The following is a 26348-nucleotide window of genomic DNA, read 5'->3' as shown; positions in this document are numbered from 1 at the left end:
CAGATTCTTAATGCATGAAGAATCACTGCTGATAATCAAATCAAGAGTATTACTCCCTCTAGTTGCCTCCCGAACATGCTGATGTAGAAAACAATCATCCAATAAATCCACAAAAGCCCTGCTAGTGTGTGAGTGACCAGCCCCCAAATTCCAGTCAATATCTGGGAAATTAAAATCTCCCATTATAAGACTCTCTGATTTACTGGCCCACTCTATTTCCCTGTACAGTTTCTTATTATACTCATCAGAGTCATTAAGCCTATAGCACACTCCTACTCTCAATTTTGATCTCCCAATGCTTATGTCACACCAAACTGACTCAACACTGCACTGTCCAGCGATGTCGACTGGCTTCACTTCCTTGGTTTTTATGTGTTTCTTAACTAATAGCATAACCCCTCCCCCCTTCCTATCCTGTCTATCCTTTCTGTAGACGTTGTACTCCCCAAATTCCAGTTCTGCATCCCTTATATCTGTGTGACACCACGTCTCTGATATCCGAACAATATCTGCCTTTGATGTTTTGAGCAATACCTCAAATTCATCAAATTTATTTTCTAAACTCCTAGCATTGGTGTACACGCAAGTATACCTGCACCTGTTTCTATTCTTAGCTACCCTAACACAACCCATGTGTTTACTTGTACCGCAATGGCTCCCAGCAGTCTCTGAAATATCATGCATCTTTTTTTTCAGGCTTCTGCTCATTCTAATAGAAGCAGTGCAAGAATCTCTTTCACCTCTGCCAGTGGCTACTGTCAATCTATTGGTCTTTGTCTCCCCCCCAAGCTAGCAGTTTTCCGACCCACCTAACACTGCCTCTATAGCATCAGCAAATATTCTTGCACCCTTTCTATTTAAGTGTATCCCATCCCTGTAGAAGCAATCTCTCCTGTTAACAAGTACAGTCCAATCTGAAAAAAATTCTACCCCTTGACCCTTGCACAATCTTTCCAGGGCCGAATTGATCGACAAGGCTCTCATCATATACTCCCTCCTATCGTGTCTGGGCAGAATTGTAGACACTTTCAGTTTCAACCCTAATTCTCGGCTTTTGTTCAACAGTGACCTGTACTTGTTAAGTAATTCTGCCGGTCTCCTATTCTTATATAGCAGTGGTCAGGCAACATCTTGATTGCTGCATGCAAGTCTGGAGGCCTAATTTTAGGAAGAATGTAGATCTGCTGGGACAGGTACAGAGAAGGGCAAGGAGATTGGTGATGGTAAAAAAGGGCTGCTCTCACCAAGACAGGCTTCAGTTCTGCAAATTGGGTGTGGAGACTAGGCACCTGCAAGGTGGTCTGATTGAGGTATTTATGACTTTGAATGGATTGAGAAAATTCAGTATTGATGGGTGCTTCCTCTTGCTCAGACTATGTTATGGGGGGAGGGGCATGAATTCAAATTAAGGAAGGATGGTTGCCGGCTAGATGTGCAGAAGTTTGCACTTACAGATTGCTGGAACAGGATCTTTTCTGTTGTTGTGAAAGTGGATAGTTTGAAGAAATTTAAGGAAGAACTAGACTATTGTAGGGGATAGGTGAAAAGGGGAAAATATATATATATATATATATTTTTTTTTTTTTTTTTTTTTTGCTAATGCTGTGTAATCTTGCTTTCTTACATCATTTGCTACTATTAATACTAAATACAATTCTCATAAAGCTCTTAATATTATTAATTTAAAAAAAAAATTACAGATCATATTGATTTAAATAAGATTTCTTACTGAATTTCCACAATGTTTTGTCCAACTACATTTTAATTATGTTTTTTATTGGTGTTTCACTTAATATCATGTATCATTTCTCATTTTTCAGGTTATTACATCTGTAAATATCATACATTGTATGACATATGACTATATATGATGCCTAACTGTATTATTAGTTGCCTATTATTCCTATTTTTACGTTATTTTCACATTATTTTAAATTCAGGATTCATACTCTCAGAACTCAGTTCAGGGTTCTTTCTACGAGATTTATGACCCTGGGCTACTTGAGCCTCACTAATATACTATACTTCCTTTAAGTTTTACTTTTCTGTATTCTTCCTCATTTCTCATGAGCTATTAATTTTATGAATGCATATTAAGAAACTGTTTGCTTCCTAAATTAACTTTTTTTTTTGCTTTCCCAAAATTTTCAGCACTTTTTCTTGTTGTTTTGTGTGTTAATTACTTTCTTACTTATGCTGATTGTGTTTATCACAAATTTAATTTCTCATTTTTTAGTTCTCTCTCCACTAGAGGTCATTAGCCCACCCCGTATATATTAGAGCCATTTCCAGTTTTGATTTATTTTTCATGCCTGGGTCATTGGCATTTGCAGTGATTTCTGTTATATTTATGTTCTTTGTATTTGTCATCTGTGTCTACACTCTTGACGGTTGACACCAGTGTTGTAAGTCATACGACAATATTCTTTTATAGATATTTGTATGATTTATTTTTTTATAAATACAGGTGACCCCCGCTTAATGCTGATAATGCGTTCCGGAAAAACAGAGCGCTAAGTGAATCCACGCTAAGTGAGCGTCGCATTCCCATAAGGTAACATATGTATTTGTGAGTTGCGGTCAGTGCCATAGGATATTTCCTAATCAATAATAAACGGTAGTGAAAAGATACACAAATGTTGGTCAAAATATTTAATATTCAAATATTTGTACATATAAAATATTCTGCATTACATACGTATATAATTATGTGGTAACTATTTACGTATCAAAATTAAACTTAAAATTCCAATTAAAATCATGAATTTAATTGATCTAAATTGATTTAATTTAATTGATGAATTTAATTATGAAAAATGTGTCGATTTTGGGTTGAACTTTGGCCCTCTTCCAAATAAACTAAAAGGGGTATTAATTTTAAATCCCCCGCAGTTTAATTACCACTCAACAATAAAGTCAACCGATCCTTTGCCGCTTTGAAACCTGGCATGTTTTTTTCTTTCAATATGAAACTTCTTTTAGGCATTCGCATTGATGAAGCAGGACTTTCCACAAAAGTCCTGCTTCATCTATGTTATAAACTTTTTGAGAAGTATAACACACAATATCCCTCTTCAATAATTTTAACAAGTTCTTTTTTGAAAGTTTCGGCTCCTTAATCTGCACTTGCGGCTTCTCCCTGGATTTTAAATATATTCAACCAGCCCTTACTAGTTTTAAATGGTTCCAATTTTATTTTTTTTAGGTGAGTTTTCTTCAGATCATCATATATGCTAACTCTCGCTCATTTTTATTATTTATAATATTTAACTTAACTGAATTCTGCATTGGATATTATCTTCAATAAAATTAGTTAGTCTTTCCATTTCAATCCTAATAGCCGGCCTAGCCCTAGATGCTTGCAGTGGAACAGCTATCTTTCCCGCTGCTAAAATTGATTATTTTTTTTTTTTTATAATCGTTCTTACAGTTAAACTTGCAAGTCCTAAATTTTGCCACACATCCGCTTGTCTTTGACCGTAATCGATTCGCTTCAGAACGTCTAATTTGATTTTCAAATTCAGTCTTTTTCTGTACATTTATAGTCTTCGTATTGCGCTCAGATGTTGTTGCTTTTTCATTCTTATCGGCCATTATTAACTCTTCGAAAATGTAACTGCATTGGTTGCATTAATTATGATGCAATGTTCAAGTAAACTATCCATTTCGCACGATGTCTAATGAGGTACTAAGTGATCAGTAGACTTCGGATAAATGCATATAACGCAAATATTACAAGCAATATACGTGATCATTTATTAAAATGTTGATCTCCGAACTACGTAACAAGTCACTGTACTGCAATTAAATTAGCGCGCGAGAGAATTTCACTGAGCGTGGGAATATTTCTCAGTTTGGCTTGGGAAACGTTTTAACCGTATTTTTATATTCATTTTCAAGCTATCGACTCCATCAAATGAAACGATTTCGTTAAATATGTCAAAAATGCAGTCTGTAAAAGAGCGTTATAGTGATATATAACAGCGTTATAGTCAGATACAGGTTATAATATAAGAACCGCGTTATAGTGAATCAGCGTAAAGCGAACCGCGTTATAACGGGGGCCTGCTGTATATACTTTGATTTATTTCATTTCCTTACTCCTTTATTCCTTTTCTATTACTTTTATCACTAAACTAATATTCATCATTGTTGTTGGGTTTCCCAGATAATCACTTACCTACTCCTTGAACATTTTCCTTAATTTTTCTTTCCCTGTTCTTGCCTTTTTTTCTCTCTCTTTTCTTATGTGCTTATTCATTTGCTTTACTAGATATTACAATGTATATAGTTGTAATATCTAGATCAGTAGAATGTGCTGAAGAGAGAGAGGGAACAAGTTGACAAAAACAGAAGCCAAAACAACAGAAAAAATCTGTGGGTATCTGAAAAATAAAAATAGTACAGCCAGGCCTCACATAACACGAGTTCGATTAATACATTTTTCAGTTACCGCTATTTCAAAAAATTCGACTACTTTTCACTTTACACAATGCAAATTTCCAGTTAACGCGATCTTTTTTTTTTTTTTTTATGTATGTGATATTTAAAAAAGATTTGAATCACACGTCAAGCTTACAGTGCGTCAGATGAGCAATAAACAAACGTTTGCCTGCTGCTCGCCTCAGTGTGTTCCATCAACCATCGGAAGAAGACATGTTACTTGTTCGTCTCCCACTAATAAAGTCAATGCAGACTTGCATTTAAAAATTCTAATTTTTAAATGAGCCAGATGAAAATGTTACCGTGATGAAGGAGATGATGGTAAAAGAACTAGATGAAATCTTTTGTATCGCAAAGAACCTCAAACAAAAGGTTTGAGGTTCTCTGTGATATTTATTTCGCCAGGGCCCAGAGAGGATTGTTGTCAGCTATCGGAAATTGATTGATGAAAAGAGAAAGTCAACACTGTTCAACTATTTCCATAACAAATTGTTTCTTCATTGTGTATTTTATGTCAGTGGTTCCCAAACTTTCTCGGTTCATGGCACCCTTAGTGTCTCAGTAATTTTTTCATGGTGCACCTAGGCCAAAAGAAATACCTAACAGTTCCGTTTATTAAGTAGTTAGGTCCAAACAACTTAATAAGAAATGTTGAAACTGTGAACTACCTTGAGCTAGTTGTTCACGCTGTGTCCGACAGATGTAGAGTATAGCTGTTTCTCAAAAATTTAAAATATTCCACAGCATACAATTTGGGAATTGCTCTTTTATGCAATAAACATTTATCATCATGAACTTGGTCCGGCTTAGGTCTTTTAAGACCTGTTCTGTTGTAGCTCTTGGAGGTGGTCTTGATTTCGCCATCGTTGTCTTGGTCGACCAACATCTCTGTTGCATGTAGGTTTATAGTTAAAGGCTAATTTTGGGATCCGGTCTGGGTTCATTCTTTCTATGTGGCTGATCTATTTTTCCTGATACCGTTTTATGTTATTTACTATGTTATCTACTTTTAATTTCTCACTGATATCTAAATTTCTTTGTTGGTCCAGTCTTGTAAAGCCTAATAATGGTCTTAAAAATATCATTTGTGCTGCTTCTAGTTTGTGTGCATCTTTCTTATTTATGACCCAAGTCTCACAGCTGGAGAAGAGGGCTGGTTTTGAAGTAATGTTGTGTAGTCATAATTTTGTTTCAGTTGTCATTTGTTTTCCGAAGTGGCATTGAATCGTTCCATTCATTTTATTATATTTTTGTAGTTTAGTGTGGATGTCTTTCCCTTCATTTGATATTAAATTTCCCAAATAGGTGAAGTCAGATATTTGTTCTATTATTTTATCATCAATAACAATTTTGACTCGTATATTTTTTCCACATCATCCCATTGATTTTGTTTTTGAGGTGGAGATTTTCATCTCTTACCTTTTACCTATTTTATTAAGTTCATTTGCTGCTATCTGTAGTTCATCTTCGGATTTTGCAATTATAACTTGATCATCAGCATATAACATAGTTTGGATTTTAATCCTGTTGTTTAACTGTATTCTGTTGTTAATTGTTTGTTTCCATTCTTTAAGAATTTTATTGATGTAGATATTAAATAAATTTGGTGATAGTCCACATCCTTGTTTCACTCCTTTATTGGTGTTAATTGGGTCTGATAGTTGGCCATTAGAATATTTTATACAGACTTTTGAGTTTTTATATAGGCTTTGGATCGCTTTCTGGAGTTGGGTTGGAATATTTTCTTCACATAGAATCTGCCAACGTTTTTCCCGGTTTACATTGTCATATGCTTTTTCACAATCAGTAAAGAGTAGAAATGTTGGTAGATTGAATTCTCTTCTTTTCTCCAAAATTTGTTGTAGTGTGAGAAAATGGCGTCTATTGTGCTTCTCCCTTTTCTGAACCCACATTGTTCTTTTTATAAGAATTGTTCACTAATATTTATTAAGTTATTCTTTAGTATATTTATAGCTTTGCAGCAGTTGACAGCAGTGTTATCCCTCTGTAGTTGTTAGGGTTAATTCTTGTGCCTTTTTTGTGTAAATTGATTACTATGCAATAAACATTTAATTCTATAATTATTTTCATTATCTTTTACATGGTATACGGTTAAAAAGTTATTTAAAGGGTATTTTTAAAATTTTTTATGGACATTCCTGAAAGTCAAGGACCAATTATAATTTTTCTTATTGATTATTATATTCAATTAACGCGTTTTGCGCGATGCCTCGCAGGACGAATTAATCGCATTAATTGAGGTCAGCCTGTACAATAAAAGAAGTACTTAATGTTGCAGATCCGATGATTTATAGTTGTATAATATCTAGTAAATATTATATCTCTGTGCTTGAATTTTTGGATTATACACACAGTACATTTTTGTGACTTTTTCAAGAGTCAGCCCCCAAAATTGAGAGGACTGACAACAATATACAGGTCCTCTGTTTCTTTAGTGAACTATATTCAGCCCATTATAATTAATATACATAATGATTTTGAATTTTTGCTTGTGAAAGTTAGGTCAAATGAATTCCAAATAAGTTTATCATTATTACAAGTATATAGCTTGCTGTTAACCCAGCAGACAACCAAATAAGATCAACTTAAAATAATAAAGGTGAATGAGATGTTATTTTTTTGTATACTCTGTGAATTCAAACACCAAGATAACACCTATCTACCCAGCTATATATACTTAACCTTACTATATATTACAACTATATAGTCATTGTGGTCTTGAGGTATAATTGTTTTAGCAGTGATCTTAGTCCATAAATTGTATTTAGTAAGATTTGAGCACTTACCTTTCATTGCAAAATAGCATGATTATCAAATAACATATAAGACCAGCATTGGGTTTTTTCAACTTTTCTTAATTTGTAACTTTTTTTAATTAACTTTTCTTATCCTCTATGTATGAATATAACTTTATTATAGAAACTGCTATTATAATTCAAAAGATTGTTGCATTGTATAAAAAATTCATTATCAATAAAAATCTACTTTCAGGTTTTATTTTTGAAATTTTCATTCTTTTATTAAAAATTATTCCATTATCCCCATTTATAATTTAAAATAATTATTCATCTACACTATTTTCATTTATTGGAGCAATTTCTTCTGAAAGAATATTCCAGTGCTCTTTTTATTTGAAACACCTGAACTTGAAGCTGTTGTTTTATTAATCAACTTTATATATTATCAGTGTAAATAAGCTGTCTCAATCAGCAATTAAGCCAAGACATGGAAATTATTACTATCTATCAGCAAAAAAGAAAGAAAGAAAAACATTCATAAACATGCTCTATACATCTGAAACAACATAGAAATAAGTGAAAATACAAGAGTATGTTCATGGATCATTTCCTCCAGTTGATTTTTGGGTGTCCTTCTCTTTCTGGTGAATACACATGCCTGCTATGTGTATTCACCTCGATCCCTTCACCTCTTGTGAAGGGATCGAGGTCATTTTTTTATTCTATTCTCTTCCTATCACTTGTTATTGATTGTGGATGCCTTGTTTTTTTTTTTTTTTTTTTTTAATCATACTCTGACTTAATTAACCAATATGTGTATCAGATGTTGATTTTATATCACCTATATTCATTTGATAAAATGCATGAAAATGGATTAGTTCAAAATAGATAGTGAGAGGAAATTGAAAAGGCAATCTTAGTGGACTGATTTGAGGAACAGTTGTGAGAACTACAATATAAGTGTAAGTTTGAAAATCATGAGAAAAACACTTCGTAGAATGAGTTACGGCAGTTACCCAACTGCTCATTAGTCAAAACTCTCTACCAGTAGTGCCTTCTACCTGTAATTCCAAGAGATTATTATTAGCAGCAGCCATAGTGCAAGGAAGCTTGAGACTTTTGCTGCACCAGTCAAAAAAAAAAAAATTTCTGAGTTACATTGAGAGAGAGAGAGAGAGAGAGAGAGAGAGAGAGAGAGAGAGAGAGAGAGAGAGAGAAGAATCACAAGAAAGAGAAGAATGATGATATCCAGCTCAGAACCCTGGGTATGCCAAGCCCATACCCACCAGATGTTGAGCCCTGGGGTTACTTAACTACAATAAGAGTTTTACATTATTCTCAGTTACTACAGCAGTGACCATTAATAAAATTTCTCTCTTCTCCCCCCCCCCCCCAACCAGATGTTTTTTTTTTTTTTTTGTCTCAATACATGATATGGGATGAATTTAGTGTTTTAGTGTTAGCTTTTACTCCATGATTCATTGTGAGAGTCCCTTGTATTTGGCTTGGGATTTTACAAAATCGAATTGGTTGAATGGAACAAAGCCTGACGTTTGTATGGACAATCTCTTGTAGGCTTGTGTGGTGAAAATTTTGTTACAAATAAAGTCAAAAGTATAATTTATACAGGGTATCTAATATGTTAATAACTGCTTATTTTTAATTTGTATATAATTCCATATAGAAGCCATTCATTCATTGTTTTATAGTATAAGTAATGACATTCATAACACATCAGATATTAACATTTTCTCCTGAATTATTCCCCCCCCCCTCACCTCCAATAAAGTGTTATACAATCTACAGATTTTTTGTACCATTCACATGAAGTTACAAGGTGTTAGATACTAACCTACTATGCTTAACCAGTATGGGCAGTTACTGGAAACTGTGAAAGGTGCCAATCCTCCACAAATAAAAAGGTTTTGAATATTTCTAATTATGGATTTGTTACTTGTGGTATATGTATTTTGATGGCACCTATCTTGTAACAAATGTGCTAACAAAATATGTTGCAGTCATGCCAAGCTAGTGGTTTTGGCTCAGAGGTTCCATGGGACAGTTTATTATGTGGGGTGGGGGGAGATACTAATTGTGATTAATTTTTATATGATATTTAACAACTTTAAAACCTCAGTTTTTCTGAATTTTTATACAAATCAGACATAATTTTTATTTTATCACTTCAAAATAACCTTTATTTTTCTTTTCTCTAGTTTAGTTTTATTTTGGCCTGATGATGAAATCCTAAAATGGATTCTGAAATGTAGCCTTATGGCCAGTTAGTTTACTGAATACTAGGTGTGTACACACACACACACACAGCGTATTTCAGTCATATACTTCACAGTAAGCTACTTACAGAAACAAATAAACATGGTGTATAACTGTTCTAATATACAGTTTATTTAGTGAGTATTTTCTACCTATGTTATGCCTTTCATATGACACATTAAAGAATTATGTTAAAATTATTTTGTAGAATAATGTTTCTTTTTGCAAATTAGGGGGTTTACTTCATGAACTGTCAAATGAAGGTGCCCGCCAGCAGTTTGAATCTTTCCTTGAAGACTTGATTTTGCCTGCCATGGTTGCTTCTGCTCAGGTGAGTGCTATTTATGATTTTAAAAAATAATAAATAAACAATATATATATAAGGAATTTCAGTTGAACTTCCAATGTGGTAGTTTCTTAATATTTCATAATTTATTTTGTACAGTCATCTTTAATTTTATTATAAATTGTATATTGTATAACATGTATAAGGTAGTTATTATTGCTTTTTGATTGCTCACAGAGAACAAATTGGATTTTTAAGTTTTATCCAGCATGAATCTTTAACACTTTTTTTTTTTTTTTTGAGTATGACCCTATAAGGGCTGAGATAAAAAGTTTGTAGCCTAACCTATATAGTGAAAATATGTGGTAGATATATAAGAACAGAACTAACATATTCTCTTCTGATCAGTTAAAAACATAGATGAAGCTGGTACATACAGGTGAGGAAATAGACATTAGGCTAGGCTAGTATACCATATAATACCTGATACAATAAAACAGATTTTTACCATATTGAACTGTGGTAGAGTACCCAAACAATGTTTTAAACATATGTATTTATAATAGATTTTGATGTTAACAATAAAATTGACACATCTATCATAAATCAACCAATATTAGCATGTAAATTTAATGAAAATCTAAAAATTGGAGGAAGAAATAGCTTTGTTAAAACAGGTTAAAGAATGGAAGTGAACTACAAGGCCTGTTCAGAAAGTATGTGGACTGCTATGACATTAAGCATATTTAGGAAGTGTATGACAGCATCAGCCAAAAAAAGGGGAAAAAAAAAAAAAAATTCCCATTTCACCTATCCATCCTCTGCAATAATTTGTAGAGTTTGAATTTATTCAAACTATCGACTTCCACAAAAATGAATGGAAGCTTATTCCAGCAATCAACCACCTGTTTGTTGGCTGAAGTCAAACTTTGCATATCTGTTCTGCAACCATCATTTATCAATTTGAATTTATGTCCCCTCATGTTCATAGTCTGAGCAAGAGGAAGAATCCCATCAGCATTGAGTTTCCTCAAGCCTTTAACCATTAATATTCAGATTACCTTGCAGGTACCTAGTCTCCAGATGCTGCAATTTGCAGACTTGAAGCCTTTCTTGGTAAGAGCATCCCTTTGTTCCCCTCACCAATCTCATTGCCACCCACTATGCCCATTCCAGCAGCTCTACATACTTGCTAAAATGAAGCTTCCAGACATGTATGTAGTACTTAATATGTGGCCTGACCATAGCCTTATACAGAGATAATTGCCTCCTTATCCCTCCTAGCAAAATTCCTGTATATCATTCAGTAATCTCCTTTGAAATAGTGTCCTTCTGAGATGTGCTTAGCCCAATAATTTCCCTACTCTTAGAAGCACTTCGAGAAAGCCAATTTTGAAATCACTGAATGCTGAAGCTGTCATATTACTCTTTATTGTTTTTACATAATCAAATTGATGCCATTTCACTTTTTCAGTAAAGGTAAAAAAGTCATGTGGAGCCATATTTGCAGAAAACTGTACATGTAGTTGCAGATATAATAGTGCATTATTGTAGTGAAACTGCCAGTCTTTTCAGTTCCATATCACCCCCAACACCATATCAAAAAATTATCTCCAAACATAAACATAGAACTCATTATTAATTATTTGTTTCTTTGGAGCATATTTGTTGTGCAGAACACCTCAGTCAGAAAATGCAAGCAACATGACCTATGTTTTTCTGTGCATGGGGAGTATGGGAGGAGGAGGAGGAGGATTTCACTGGGACAACTGCTATTTGGGATAGTAGTAGTAATGGAAAATAATGCAAGAAAACAAACTTATATAGCATCAGTCAAAATAACCCACTTACACAGTCACCCATCTGAACTCTCTAAAAATTTGTCTAGTTCTTCCTTGAATTTGTTCATCCCATCCACTTCCACAATGACAGATGGAAGCCTGTTCCAACAACCTGCTGGCTGGCTGCAAACATCTGCACATCTATCCTGCAACCATCCTTCCTCAATTTAAATTTATGCTCTCCCTCATGTGTGTATTCCCAGCAAGTGGAAGATTGCCATTAACTTTCAGCTTACTCAATTCATTCAAGGCTTTAAACACCTCATTCAGATCTCTCCACAGGTGCCTACTCTTGAGGTACTGCAGTTTTCAGAACTGAAATCTTTTCCCTTCACCAGTCTGGTTGCCATTCTCTGCACCCTTTCTAGCAGATCTACATCCTTCCTAAAGTGAGGCCTCCAGACCTGTATACAGTACTTAAGATGTGGCCTAACCATGGCCTTGTACAAAGGGATAATCAACTCAGTATCCCTCCTGGCAAGTTTCTGTATATCATTGACAAAACCCTATCCTGGCAGCATGTCTACACTGCTCGAAGAATTTCATGCCTGACTGCAGAATTACCCCAGTTCTTTTTCATTCCCCACTACCTTGAGTGCAGTACCACACAGTTGATAAGTTACCGTGGAGTTACTGCTATCCATATGCAGTACATTGCATTTGTTAACATTAAACTTCAGTTGCCATTTCTCAGCCCATTGACCCAATTTTCCAAGATCTTGTCGCAATAGCTCATCCTGATGACTGTTGTTAGCCGCCCTGCCAACATTTGTGACATCTGCAAATTTAATATTAAGCCTGATATACCTTCATCAATATCATTGATAAATATTGAAAATAACAATGGGACTCCACTAATAACATTAGTCAACAAAGAGTAGTATCCATTGATTACCACTCTCTCTTCTTCAACTTAGCAATCCCTTTATCCATAGCAGTAACTTGCCCTTAATGCCACATTATTTGTTTGTACAGCAGTCTTTTATGTGCAACAGTATCAGAAGCCTTCCTGAAATCCAAATATGTGTTGTTAAAATTGTTTTCTACATCCAGTTATTTGGTCACTGCATCATAGTAACCTATCAAATTGGTTAGACAATACCGCTCCTTATCAAATCCATTCTGAGATCGCAGTATGCCTGTCCAAATGGTCCTGCATTACTTCTTTAACCAGTTATTCCATTATTTTCCCTGGAACAGACATTAAGCTAACTGGTCTGTAATTACTCATATCACCTTTTGATCCCCTTTTATGAATTGGGGATACATTTGCACATATCCAGTCCATAAGGACCTCCCTTGAATCCAATGATGCTCTCATAATTATGACTAAGGGTTTGCTTACCTCCTTTGCTGCCTCCCTTAACATAATTGGATCATACTTGTTAACTTGTGTTTCTTCTCCAGTTATGATACATTTAGAATATGGCTTGTTATTAGGTTCACATTCAAACAAATTGAAAGGAGCTTGCTGACATTTGTTATTTTCCTCTGTTAACAGCCATATCACAAACTTTGTGGAAATGTACATTCAAAATTCTTGTTAAAATGAAGTGACATGATCTGATAGAGATACATGACTTCTTCATATGGATTACATCAGCATCCTGATTTGTGCCAGTTCAGTTTGAAGCTATGTTGTTTGTAAAATATGATAAATTTTGCTTTGTTGTTAAAATTTAAATTGCATTGCCAGTTTACTTGGGAGTTCCCAATCTTTTTTGTGCATCTTTCAGTAAAAGAAAAGGAGTAGCGTTTATGTTGTTTTGCCAGATTTGAGATAATACTGACTTGTGTATTTTTAAGTATGTACAGTATATATATATAGTACATCATTAATATGAATCACTAATGTACTATGTATATCCTTTACATATCATACTGGAGGAATTCCAGTTATATTCCTGCTTTAATATAGTAACTGCACTCTTAAAACTGCATCTGGTGCATTTATAATCACAAGCCAAATAAAGCTTGCCACTTTGGTATATAACCTGCCTTTTTAAATTAGCATTTAACTTACACTTAGACAACACTTTCACAATCTCTCTCTCTATGTAAAATTGAAACTATAACAACTTAAGATATGAACACAGTGGAAGGTTCCTTTCAGTTTTGGTTGTTGTTGTTTTAATTCAGTTGCAGCTGACTTTCGGAGACTTTATGGCCGAGCTGCCTCCATGCTATCTGGTCTTCAACAGCGTCTTTCAAGTCCTTCATGCTCATGTCAGTGTCATCCTTTATGGTGTCAAACCAGTGTATTCTTTGCTGACGTCTTCTCTTTGTTCCACTAACCTTTCCTAGCATTACGAAATTCTTGACCTCGTTCATAAAGTTTTCTGGTGAAAAATACTGAAGTAGGTCACCATGTCTTTCTCTAGCAGTGGCACTATTGTATGGCTGTATAAGCCTTTACTAATTAAAACTCAGTCTTCAAAAATCTATACCTTTTCTGATAAGGCGATATTTTGTCCCAAAATTAGATACAACTAATGTGTGACAAGCCTAAATTAAAGTCTAAAAACCTAATTAAAGTCCCCTGCATCCATAACTTGTAGAATTTAAAAAGCAGCTCTTCAAACTTTCAAATACCAGTGCTATACTAAAGCATATGCAGCTGGAATTAACAGTTAGAACAAAGAATTCTCTAACTTCCAAAACGTATCATAAATTTAGCATAAATATTACCTTTCTTTGATTATAAATAGTCAAACCCGATCAATCTTATCACACTATACTCAAGTTTCACAAAAGAATTTAAAATTATTTTTTTACCTTAAAACCATATTTATAAGCTATTTAGCAAGAGCACATATAAAAGCAATCAACACAGCTAACTGCCATTGTTGGCCACATACTAAATATGAAATGGCACTTGTTTTGTCATTGTCACATGATCATTACTTTGCTTACGGCAATCCAAGGCCATTGTGCTTAAGGCTGGCACATGCAAGTGAACTTTATTTTCTGTAGCAATATTTTTTGCTTCACTGTCTAGAATACTAAATTGGCAAAACTACCATACTGCCAGTTCTGTCACAATGAGGGGGAGGAACAAAGGTTGGTTTTGTGTTTAGTGTTGTATTAAAGGATGGAGGGGCATTTGAGAATCTTGTAGATAGTAGAGGCAGATTTTCTAGTTTTGCCTCTGATACATTAGTTAATGAGTGAAAAATACTCTGTGGTAAATAAATTCAAGAAGGCTCTAACCAGATATGAAATAAAATATGTTGCAGTGATTACATGCTAAAGAAAAGGCTTTGAGCTGAGCATATTCTGAGCTTTTGGCTTGGCTTGTACACTGGTGAGGACCAGTGTACAATTCATTTCTCTGATGCTGAAAAAATAAGAGAAAGAGCCAAAAATAGAACTTCAGTTCTCAAGGAATGATTTTTAAGTGTAAACTTATCTCAAGCAATGCAGTTAATTGTTGAGGCTATGATGATCTTTTCTGAAGACTTGCGACAGCATTCTAATGAATCCAAAGAGTGAAGCTCAAAAGTAGCAAAAGTAGTAGCTGATGCTGTAAATTACAACAAACAAACAAACATGTGGAGAAGAAAAAGGCAGCTGACTTTGGACAACTTATTTTAGCCAAGATTACAGGAAATTAAGATTATGATATGTATTTGGTTTTCTGTATGCTTATTCAGTTCATAGAGGCAGTAATGTTTGCTTTCAAATTAATTGTTTATTTTCATTTAACATTGTATGTATTATATACATATTACCTATTGAAATAGTACTTGCCATATATAGTATTGTCCCTGCCTTCCTGCATTATGAACATCATGTACCTTTTTTTTCACTAAAGATTATTATAATAAAAAAAAAAAAAAAAACCTTTCTCCCTTGTATGAGATTTTTTTGCCCCATGATGGGTAGAGCTTACCAAGTGCATTGTGTGGGTGGTTGTGCCAGGTTACTATTATTATTATTACTGTTTGTCGAGGAGCTCTCTTACTATCCTACAGGTGTTAAGGATCACAGCTTTCTGAAGTTCCATATAAAAGTTCTCTGGGAGGCCTATTGCTGCTATGTTCTTAATGGGGCTCCTTGGCACCGTGCTCATGGTTGACACTGTGATTGGGATGTTGATTACTTATTCCACATTTGGTCTGCTCTTTGGTCTGGTCTGAGATTGTGTCTGCTCTGCTATGTGCCTGTGTGTGCAACTGAACTTCTTATACCAAGAGTTGCAGATGTTATCTGTTCCTGGGGTTACCAGTTGCAGGGCGTCCTGATGGACTGTTGTACTTCTTAATCGACCAAACCGGCATCTCTTGCATGCCCTTGGTTTTCTTTCATTCTAGGTCTATCCATGGAGCATGACTGTAATGGCTAACTTCACTGCTCTGCAGGTTACTCCAGAACTTCTCAAGTGCCTTCTGCTCATGGAATTCATTGCTCTTCTATTCTTTTCCATTGTCCTGCAGAAGGTTTTCTGGTTTACATCAAATATCCAGTTGTCTGTTTTTCTCTGGGCAGTTTCCCTGTATTGGCAAAGTCTCTTACTGAATGCAAGGAGTTTCTGCTTGAGGGTATCCAGGTATTCTTCGATTCTCTGATTATAGGTGTTGTGTTTTCTATGGATGTTGTCATTCTTGAGGATGGTCTTCACTTTTCTGATCAGCTTCTTGCTTCTCTTACCATCTTGGTACTGGGTCAGTTGGCATATCACACTCTTTGCTCTTCTTTTGTCTTTTGCTGTAGCCTCCTTTTCTAGTCGTGTGGTTTCTTGTGTTTTGTTTTCTGTTTTTTTGTCTCTGGTTTCTTTCTGTTCATCCTGGTGGTTGCTACAGTGGCACAGTAAATGGCTGTGCAGATGGTGCTAAGTGTTACTTCGTTGTTGTTGTTGTTGAGGTGTTCCAGTATTATTCGATTATTGAGATAGTCTATGACTTGCCATAGCACTCCGTTGGGTCTCTGCTTCAGTATGATGTGGGTCTTTGTAGAGACCATTCTCTCAAATTCTGCTAGGACCCTCTTCCACACTGCTTCTCTTCTGGATATTGCGACTTCATCTGTTTCCACTTTGGCTGCTCCCGCTTGTAGTTTTTGTACTTGCTTTTAATGGGGAAAAACTTTTCCTCCAGTTCTGGTTCGGTTGTGTCCATATGCATTATTCTTTATTAATAAATAATAATAGTTTTATTATTATCAGTATTATTATTTTAAGGTGTTTCCAATGTTATTACAAGAACCAACCTCTGGTATTTCCAATTTTTAACAAAGCAAATGGTATACTGACAACATGCATTGTTTCATTCCAGTCTCCATTAGCATTAGTAGAGGCTTATGATGCAAGAAAGCAAGCTTATGCAGAATCAGCCAAAAAAAAAAAAAAAAAAAAAACCCTTCCACTTCACCCCTCGGTTCATTCGAAATACCTGTCCAGCTGGGCCTTAAATTTATTTAGGCTATCAACTTCCACAACAAGGGATGGAAGTCTGTTCCACCAACCAACTACCCGCTGGCTAAAGGCAAATTTCCGCACATCTATCCTACATCTGTCTTTCCTCAGTTTGAATTTATGCCCTCTCAGGTGATTATTCTGAGCAAGAGGCAGTATCCCATCAGCATTGAAGCTGGATTCCTGAAAGGAATCCAGCTTTGACACAAATAGGAGTACTGAAATGTTGCCAGTAGAGTTTCCAGTTATATTTCCAATGAGATGCCAAAAAAAAGCAGTTACATTTATGACTGAACACTTAATAATAGAAATAGATATAGCCTTTCATTTGTTAAACCATTTAGCATTAGCATTAGTAGAGGCATATGATGCAAGAAAGCAAGCTTATATAGCATAAGCCAAAAAAAAAAAAAAAAACACTTTTCCATTTCACCCATCCGTTCATTCCAAATGTTTGTTCCAGCAATCATCCTCCTTCTGGCAAATGGCAAATTTCCACACATCTATTCTAAACTGTCTTTCCTCAATTTGAATTTATGTCCCCTCAGGCGACTAATCTGGGCAAGAGGAAGTATCTCATTGGCATTGAGCTTGCTCAAACCATTCAAGGCCTTATACACCTCAATCAGATCCCCTCACAGGTGCCTGGTCTCCAGACACTGCAATTTGCAGAGCTTAAGCCTTTCTTTGTAAGAGCAACCCTTTGTTCTATTCACCAGGCAAGGCCTCCAGACTTGTATACAGTACTCAAGGTGTGGCCTGACTATTGCCTCATACAGGGGAATAATCACCTCCTTATCCCTGCTAGAAAAATTCGTGTATATCACTGACGTGACACCATTAGCTAGTCTTGCAGACAATCTGCACTGCTCAGAAAACTTCATACCTCACTGAACAAATTTCCCCAGGTCTTTTTCATTCTCCACTGCCCTGAGTGTAGAGGAGTACCACTCAGTTGATACGTTACTGTGGGATTACTGCTACCTATCTGCAAGTACTTTGCATTTGTTAATGTTAAAATTCAGTTGCCACCTCTCAGCCCATCTCCTCAATTTTTCTAGATCCTGTATCAGTAGCGTACTGTCATTACTCTCATTAACAACCCTGCCAACCTTCATATTGTCTGCAAACCTGGTCATTAAACCTGATATGCCTTCATTGATATCATTAGTAAATACAGAAAATAACAATGGGCCGAACACTGAACCTGGGAGACTCCACTAATAACATTAGTCCACGAAGAGCAGTGTCCTTTGATTACCACTCTTGTCTTCTCCCACTCAACCATCCAAAGAGGCAAATTTAAAAGATAGTTAAACTAACTGCATGAGGGGAAAAAGTAAAACTTAAAAAAGCAAACTTCAGCCCATTAATTGTAGCAATAAACCAGATTTTAAAGAGAATTTTTGTTGTGTATGCCTTATGTTATTTATTCCTTACCATGAGAGTTAACGATATTACATACATGGGGGTACTCATTTCTTCTAATTCAAAGATTCGCTGAGCATGAAAGTCGTTTGAATAACAGCAAGAAAGAAGTTACAGAACTAATTTCCCCGTAGTCCTGACTCCAGCTTAGACTAAATGAACCCATTTGTTGTCTATCATCTGTTAACTAGATAAAAACTGTTGAGGAATGAATCATTATCTTTTTGCACATGTAACTGATTAATAGATGTATCAAAGTTTCAGATTATGTATGAAGAATAAAATCTGTGCAACATATAAAATACTCAGACACGAAATCCCAACTCCAAGGCATTCATTGCAAGAAATTGGTTTCAAACCTCAAGCACCCAAGTAAAAAAAAATTTTTCTATTTCCTTTCTTCTTTCCTTCCCCTTTTCTTCACTTCTCTTCATTTTTGCCTTCTAGCTATATTTGAGGATGTGTTCTTATTGTCCCTTTTATCATATCTTCTCCTACAGTCATTTTTAATCTATCATCCTTCTCTGCCATATTTGTATAGGTGCTTACCTTTAACAATGTATGAATCCAATAGTAAATGAAATCTGACTTCCTGAGTTGTCACTCCGTGATAGACTATTGGAAAGCCAGTCTAAGCTTCATAACCTTAGCAGTGTTACTTTATTCAAGCCTTAGTATTGTTTTTTTGTTTCAAACCTAGTGTATGAAAATTTTATACTTCATATTTCTAATTCTTTTTCTATTTCAATTATGAATATTATATTTTATTATTTTTGTAATTTATGAATTTTTGGTTGTCCATTATAAATATGCATACCTTTTGTTCCAAAGTTGATAGATTCTTTGAAGGCCCTATTCTGGGGGGTGTGAAATAGTGCTTTAATAAGTTTGGATATTTATTTGGTTGTGAGAAATATTTGGCTGATATCTTATTAGCATTAGCATTAGCATTAGTAGAGGCATTTGATGCAAGAAAGCAAGCTTATGCAGCATCAGCCAAAAAAAAAAAAAAAAAACCCACTTCCACTTCACCCCTCTGTTCGTTCAAAATACCTGTCCAGCTGAGCCTTAAACTTATTTAGGCTATCAACCTCCACCACAAGGGATGGAAGTCTGTTCCACCAACCAACCACTCGCTGGCTAAAGGCAGCGGTTATTAAGTGAGTTATGCAAATGAATCATTAATTATGTTTGGTTGGTCATTATGTTGCTTTGCATATGTTGGTCTTAGCATTAGCATTAGTAGAGGCATATGATGCAAGAAAGCAAGCTTATTCAGCATCAGCAAAAAAAAAAAAAAAAAAGCACACCACTCCCATTTTACCCCTCTGTTCGCTCGAAATACCTGTCCAGTTGAGCCTTAAATTTGTTTAGGCTATAAACTTCAACAACAAGTGATGGAAGTCGGTTCCACCAACCAACCACCCGCTGGCCAAAGGCAAACTTCCGCACATCTATCCGACATCCGTCCTTCCTCAATTTGAATTTATGCCCTCTGAGCTGATTATTCTGAGCAAGATGAAGAATCCCATTGGCATTGAGCATGCTCAAACCATTCAAAGCCTTATACACCTCTATCAGATCACCTCGCCGGTGCCTAGTCTCCAGACTCTGTAATTTGCAAAACTTAAGCCTTTCTTCGTAAGAGCAACCCTTTGTTCCATTCACTAATCTTGTTGCCCTTCTCTGTACCCATTCCAGCAGCTCTACATCCTTCTTGAAATGAGGCCTCCAGACCTGTATACAGTACTCAAGATGTGGCCTAACCATTGCCTTATACAAGGGAATAATCACCTCCTTATCCCTGCTAGAAAAATTCCTGTATATCATTGACAAGACACCATGAGCTACTCTTGCAGCTTGTCTGCACTACTCAGAGAACTTCATATCTGCCTGCACAATTACCCCCAGGTCCTTTTCATTCTCCACCACTGTCAGTGTAGTACCGCAGAGTTGATACGTTGCTCTGGGGTTACTGTTTCCCATATGTAGTACTTTACATTTGTCAATGTTAAACTTCATTTGCCACCTCTCAGCCCATCTGCTCAACCTTCCCAGATCCTGTTGCAGCAGCATAGCATCAGTGGTGTCCTTAACAACCCTGCCAACCTTTGTATCATCTGCAAACTTGGACATTAAACTTGATATCCCATCATCAATATCATTCATAAACACCGAAAACAACAACGGACCCAACACTGAACCCTGAGGAACTCCACTAATAGCATTAGTCCACGTTGAGCAGTGTCCATTGATTACCACTCTCTGTCTTCTGCCACTCAACCATCCCCTTATCCATAGCAGCAATTTGCCTCCAATGCCACACTGCTCCAATTTGTGCAGCAGTTTTCCATGTGCAACAGTATCAAAAGCCTTTCTAAGATCCAAATATATAATATCAAAGTTATTCCCTGCATCCAGTTCTTTTGTGACTACATCATAGTATCCAATCAAATTGGTCAGGCAAGACCTGCCCTTAACAAAACCATGCTGCGTCTGAGCTATAACTGAATTCTTATTTAGATGGAACAGAAGTTAAACTAACAGGTCTCTAATTACTTGTGTCAGCCTTTGATCCTACTTTGTGAATTGGGGTTACATTTGCACATCTCCAGTCTATGGGTACCTCCCCTGAGTCCAAAGAAGCTCTCATAATTATGGCTAGGGGTTTGCTTACTTCCTTTGCTGCCTCCTTTAATATAACTGGATAGATCCCATCCACCCCAGGTGCCTTTTTTATGTTTATCCTCAACAATCTCTCCTCCACTTTCCTCTCAGTTATTACAAAATCATCCAGCTCACTGCCAATGTTTACTTTACCTACATCATTCCCCTTCCTGAATAACTCCTCATGCGTGAATGTGGATGCAAAATACTCGTTTAGATTGTTAGCCACCTGAGCAGGATCCTCAACTGTTGAACCATCAATATCCAGTGGACCAATCTGATTCATCCCTTTCCTTCTTGAGTTTAAATAGGTAAAGAACTCTTTTCTGTTTTTCTTTGCATCCTTTGCCAAGGATTTTTCGTAGTCTGCCTTTGCCTGCCTAATCTCCTTTGTGACTTGGTTACAGACCAACTTATATCTATCATAGGCTTCCATGTCACCCATTAATTTGTATGTATCCCATGCATTTTTCTTCTCTGCCACATGTCTCATTAGTTCATCTGACAACCATTTAGGCCTAAACCTTGAACAATATTTCTTAGTTGGTATGTAAAGCCTGGTAGCCTCCAAGATTAGTTCCTTGAATGCTTCCCATTTTGAGTTTGCTGTTGGTAACATCATCAGTTGGTCCCACTGTATGGAATTTAAATACTGTCTCAGACCATCATAGTCGCCTTTACGAAAACAAAAACCCTTCCCTTTACCTCTGATGGTATTTACCTCCTTGAGTAAATCCCACTTCAACACACTGTGATCACTGCCACCTAGTGGTTCATTTATCTGCAGATTCTTAATGCATGAAGAATCACTACTGATAATCAGATCAAGAGTATTGCTCCCTCTTGTTGCCTCACGTCTTAGTCTTAGTAGCCTATGTGGTGACACAGGCTACTAAGACCAACTTTTGCCTGTTTCTGTGGTGTATTGCAAGATTTCCATTAAGGTAAAGGTTTGTCTTCTGTCCTATAAGATGATTTAATGTTATAGGTTCTCATATTAGAAATAAATTTAAAAATAGTGTTCTGAACATTATGGTAATGACTACAGTCTAGAATAATCTATTGTTATGGTAATAAGGGATAATAATACACACATTGCAGTGGATCTTCTCCAATAAGCAGATAAAAGTGCATCAAATGAGTAGCCTATTTAGTTTTGGCAGGGACTACCTCCTTACGCATATCAGTTGTTTTAGCCTTTGATGGTGGTAATATTTCAAAAAATTCCATCTCTGTATAGGAAGTTTTTAAGGGTTGGGATTTTCTTTTCTTATCAAATCCTCAATGTCTTTATTGCTGTTCAACATTCCTTCAACAGGAAAAGACTTTCTGGGCCCAATGGCAATGAAAAACCTCACAACATTTTGTTTGGAGGGTATTTCACTGACTTTTACCTCTCACAGAACTTGCTCAATGTGTAACCTTGAAGTTTAAAATGATTTTACCCTTTGTGCTGTTGACTTGAATAATTTGCAAATACACTCAATTTTTTTTATCTTACCATACTTGGTAATATTCTAATAGTTCATGTTTGTGTGCTCCCAGAGAGACACAACCCTACACACTTTCTAAGACTAATATCCAAGATCACAAAAGTACAAAATTAAATATGGAGTTGCTTGTGAATTCAGACATATGTATTTGCTATGGTAGCTGGTCTTCCACTGACTATAAAACTCAACTGGCCTAGACCTTGACTAATGAACATCAGCCTGGTGTTCTTTAGTCATGGTAAGCTATCCATAGTTGCTGATCATGCCATTCTTTTGTTCTTTAATATCAAGAGGACTTGCACTTGCAGAAAGTGAATTTGATCAATGTCATGCTTTGACCCAACTAATTTGCACAGAATAGGTAGCAGTTACTTTCATATTCTTTTAGTCCTTTCTTTTTTGCTGAATGCATTGTAGTTGAGTAATTTGATAAAATTGTGTTTATAATTATTACATATTTTCACAAACCTAACTTCCTCGTTAAATAGAGTTTTCATTATTTTATTTTAGAGAGGAGACCGAGAATGTCACATTGTTGTTTTATTAGATGATGATGTTGTAGATTGGGATGAAGAATATCCACCTCAAATGGGAGAGGAATACTCTCAAAGTTAGTTTATTTTAATAACTTTAGGGTTACATGAAGTAATATATCATTAGTATTTTTGTCAGATTTTAATATCAGTATAGCTTTTTAAATTGTTCTCTGTTTTATATAATAAAATTTGCAAAGTATTCTTATCAGTATATGATATCTTGTGAATATGGAAAATTAGACAAACAGTATAAAATATTTTCAGTGTCTTATTTTTATCCAGTTAAGATAATGTTTTGATTTATACAGTAAACCATTTAAAATCTGTCACCCTTGATGATTGAGAGGCACTGGATTTAAAAATTCCCGGATATGAGGTATATCTAGTAGTTGAGTAGTTTTGGAGATTCATATTTCAGTGAATATTAATCACTAATAATTGAACTTATTTATGTATGTAAACATTTATGACTAAAAGGTGATGCTAGTGGTTAAAATTATAAATAACAGTTTAATTTATTAAATGTAAACAAATGACAGTAACCAAAATCACAACTAATCTTGTCAATTTTAAAAATCTTGTTAATTTTAAAATCGGTATCAGAATATCAATAGATGTGCTTCAGAAAAAAACTACTTTGCATTTTGATTTTAATACAGATGTAATGTCTGAAATCTGGCAACCCTGGGAACTAGATAATTTTTGGATAATAAATATAACAAAATATGAAATGTAAAACTTCAAGCACAGATAAAGGGAGAATGCATTGGCAGCACAGAAGCCTAACTTTCTGAAAATTTTTCTGCTTGATTAACTTATTTTTGTTATCTACATTGTTATTCTTACGAAGGCTGTTCAATAAAGAAGGATCATAATTTTTCATGAAAAACCATACTGTTTGCTATTCTTAGCTGAGCTGTGGAATTTAAGACCAGACTAAGCTGCATAGTTGACTTGTGCACACAGTGTGACATTGGCAATCAGTCAAGTTTATGCCAGTTCAGCCATAACATCACTTCCACTGTTCCATGTAACAGTGAACATGACACACAAGGAACAATACACTGCTCTCAAATTTTGTTTCCATCTCAAGAAAACATCAGCTGAAGCGTATAAAATGTTAAAAGAGGCTTATGGTGAATCTGTGCTTCCATATAGCACAGCTCACAGGTGGCTTAGGATGTTTAAAGATGGATGTGATTCAATTACAAAATTTGGTGGTCCTGGAGCTCCAACCACTGCTGTCACCACAGAAACCGTAAACACTGCTTCTGTAATCATGACAGAAGATTGCCTTATTACAGTAAATCCCTGGCAGAGATGTTGAAAGTATCAGTAGGAATCATGCACTGTATTCCCCATGACCATTTGTATATGATACATGTTTGTGCACACTGGGTTCAGACTATTCACACCTGAGCAACAGCAAATTTGCATGGAGGTTTGTCAGGAGCCACAACAGATGGTTACTGAATATAGTGAAGTTCTGCACAAATATCGATAATGGCAGATGAGACATGGCTTCCTCATTTTGACCCAGAGAGTAAGCAAGTTGTGGCATCTGTAGGAAAGGTTGTGGTCATCTCTTTTTTTTACATTCAAGGAATGGTTTACCAGCATGTTGTGCCATTTCATAACTGTTACTGGACCTTACTACAGAACTGTACTGCACACTTTGTGGGATCACATTTGTTGAAAATGACCACCACAACTCTACGCAGGTAAGTGGGTTCTGCATCATGACAATACGAGACCTCACATTGCTCATACAGTCATTGAGTACTTAGCCAGCATTGATATCATGTGTTCCTCATCCTCCCTACAGCCCTGATCTTGCACCCTGTGATTTTTTTTTTTTTTCAAAAGTTAAAGAAGAAACTGCAAGGAAAATGTTTCCAGTAGTCAGAAGTTATAAAGACATAGAAGGTGAGTCTTAAATGCATGTCAAAAAATGGTTTCCATGATATTTTTGAAGAATGGCAGAAACATTGGAGTAAGTGCATTTCATCAAATGGAAACTACTTTGAAGAGGACCATCAAAACATGGATAATTAATAAATATATTGTGACAAAAATGTATCATTCATTATTGAACAGCCCTCGTATAAATAAAAACACTGTCCACCATATTTCAGAGCAAATTATTAGTTTGTTGGATTCTATAAAATCCATACAAAATTTCCACATTTCCAAATTCTATAAAATTTCCAAAATTTTACTACATAACCTGCCCAGTTTTGACGTCTCATATTTACTCTAGAATTAATTCTCATCTAAAAATAAAGAAATAAGAAAATGCAGATTCCAAATGAAAATCCACCATAAATTTCTTACAAACCCAAAATAAATTATATAAAATAAAAGCCCAAAATTTACAATTTTTTGGATAATCCTTACAAAGATTCTGTTGGAAGCACTTAAAAGTTATTGATGAAAATGATGTGAACTAAAATAAATCAGAAGGCCAAAAATATCATAAAGATAAAAATAAGATCTGGTCTACAAAAGGTTGGTTATAACTTACTTGGATATTAGCAATGTATATTGCTATATAGTTGTATCCAGATTAACATTTAATTTTATCAAATTAATTAAAGGTTATAGCCCACTGAAATAATAGTCAAAGTTTTATATTATTATTATTATTATTAGCATATGGTGCAAGGAAACCTGCGGCTTATGCTGCATCAGCCAAAAAAAAAAAAAAATTCCCGAGTTACCCTGAGAGAGAGAGAGAGAGAGAGAGAGAGAGAGAGAGAGAGAGAGAGTGTTAAAAGTAGAAAGGAATCACCAAGAAGAGAAGAATAACAATATCCAGCTCAGGATCCTGGGCATGCCAAGCCCATACTCACCGGATGTGAGCCCCTGGGGTAATATATATAAAACTGTAAAACTAGTATGTTTAATAGTAAAAATAAATAAAGAAAGAAAGAGAGATGATTTTTTTTTTTCATATTGCCTCTATATATGTACAGGTAACCCTCGTATAACACGGTGATTAGGTTCCTGTAAAATGTGTTGTGTGAAACCATGTTATATGGGACTAAGAAAAAGTACAAAAAGTGGGGTTACATTCCAAAAGCTAACAAAAATACACTATTTCATTAACAAAATGTTAACAAAAATACACCATTCTAGATTTTGTCTCTTCTGCTCTCTTTAAAATAATCAGTAATCTGGATTTGTTTGCTTTTGCTTGATAAATCTT

At 35.4% G+C, this 26348-nt stretch overlaps 1 protein-coding gene across 4 annotated transcripts in view; it reads left to right on the top strand.

Moving 5' to 3' along the window:
• The window catches only part of mri (BTB/POZ domain-containing protein mrityu), a 384830-nt gene that overhangs the window by 333144 nt on the left and 25338 nt on the right, over nt 1-26348 (top strand). For all 4 annotated transcript variants that reach the window (XM_090381835.1, XM_090381837.1, XM_090381834.1 and 1 more), the window contains 2 exons: nt 9710-9807; nt 23115-23214. In XM_090381835.1, the coding sequence (XP_090237961.1) occupies nt 9710-9807; nt 23115-23214 (198 nt within the window). The remainder of the gene's footprint in view (nt 1-9709; nt 9808-23114; nt 23215-26348) is intronic.

The sequence above is a fragment of the Mastigoproctus giganteus genome, chromosome 9 (assembly GCF_048544385.1).
Source record: "Mastigoproctus giganteus isolate SK-2022 chromosome 9, ASM4854438v1, whole genome shotgun sequence".
NCBI lineage: Eukaryota > Metazoa > Arthropoda > Arachnida > Uropygi > Thelyphonidae > Mastigoproctus > Mastigoproctus giganteus.
This window is presented reverse-complemented; position numbering and strand designations above follow the sequence as displayed.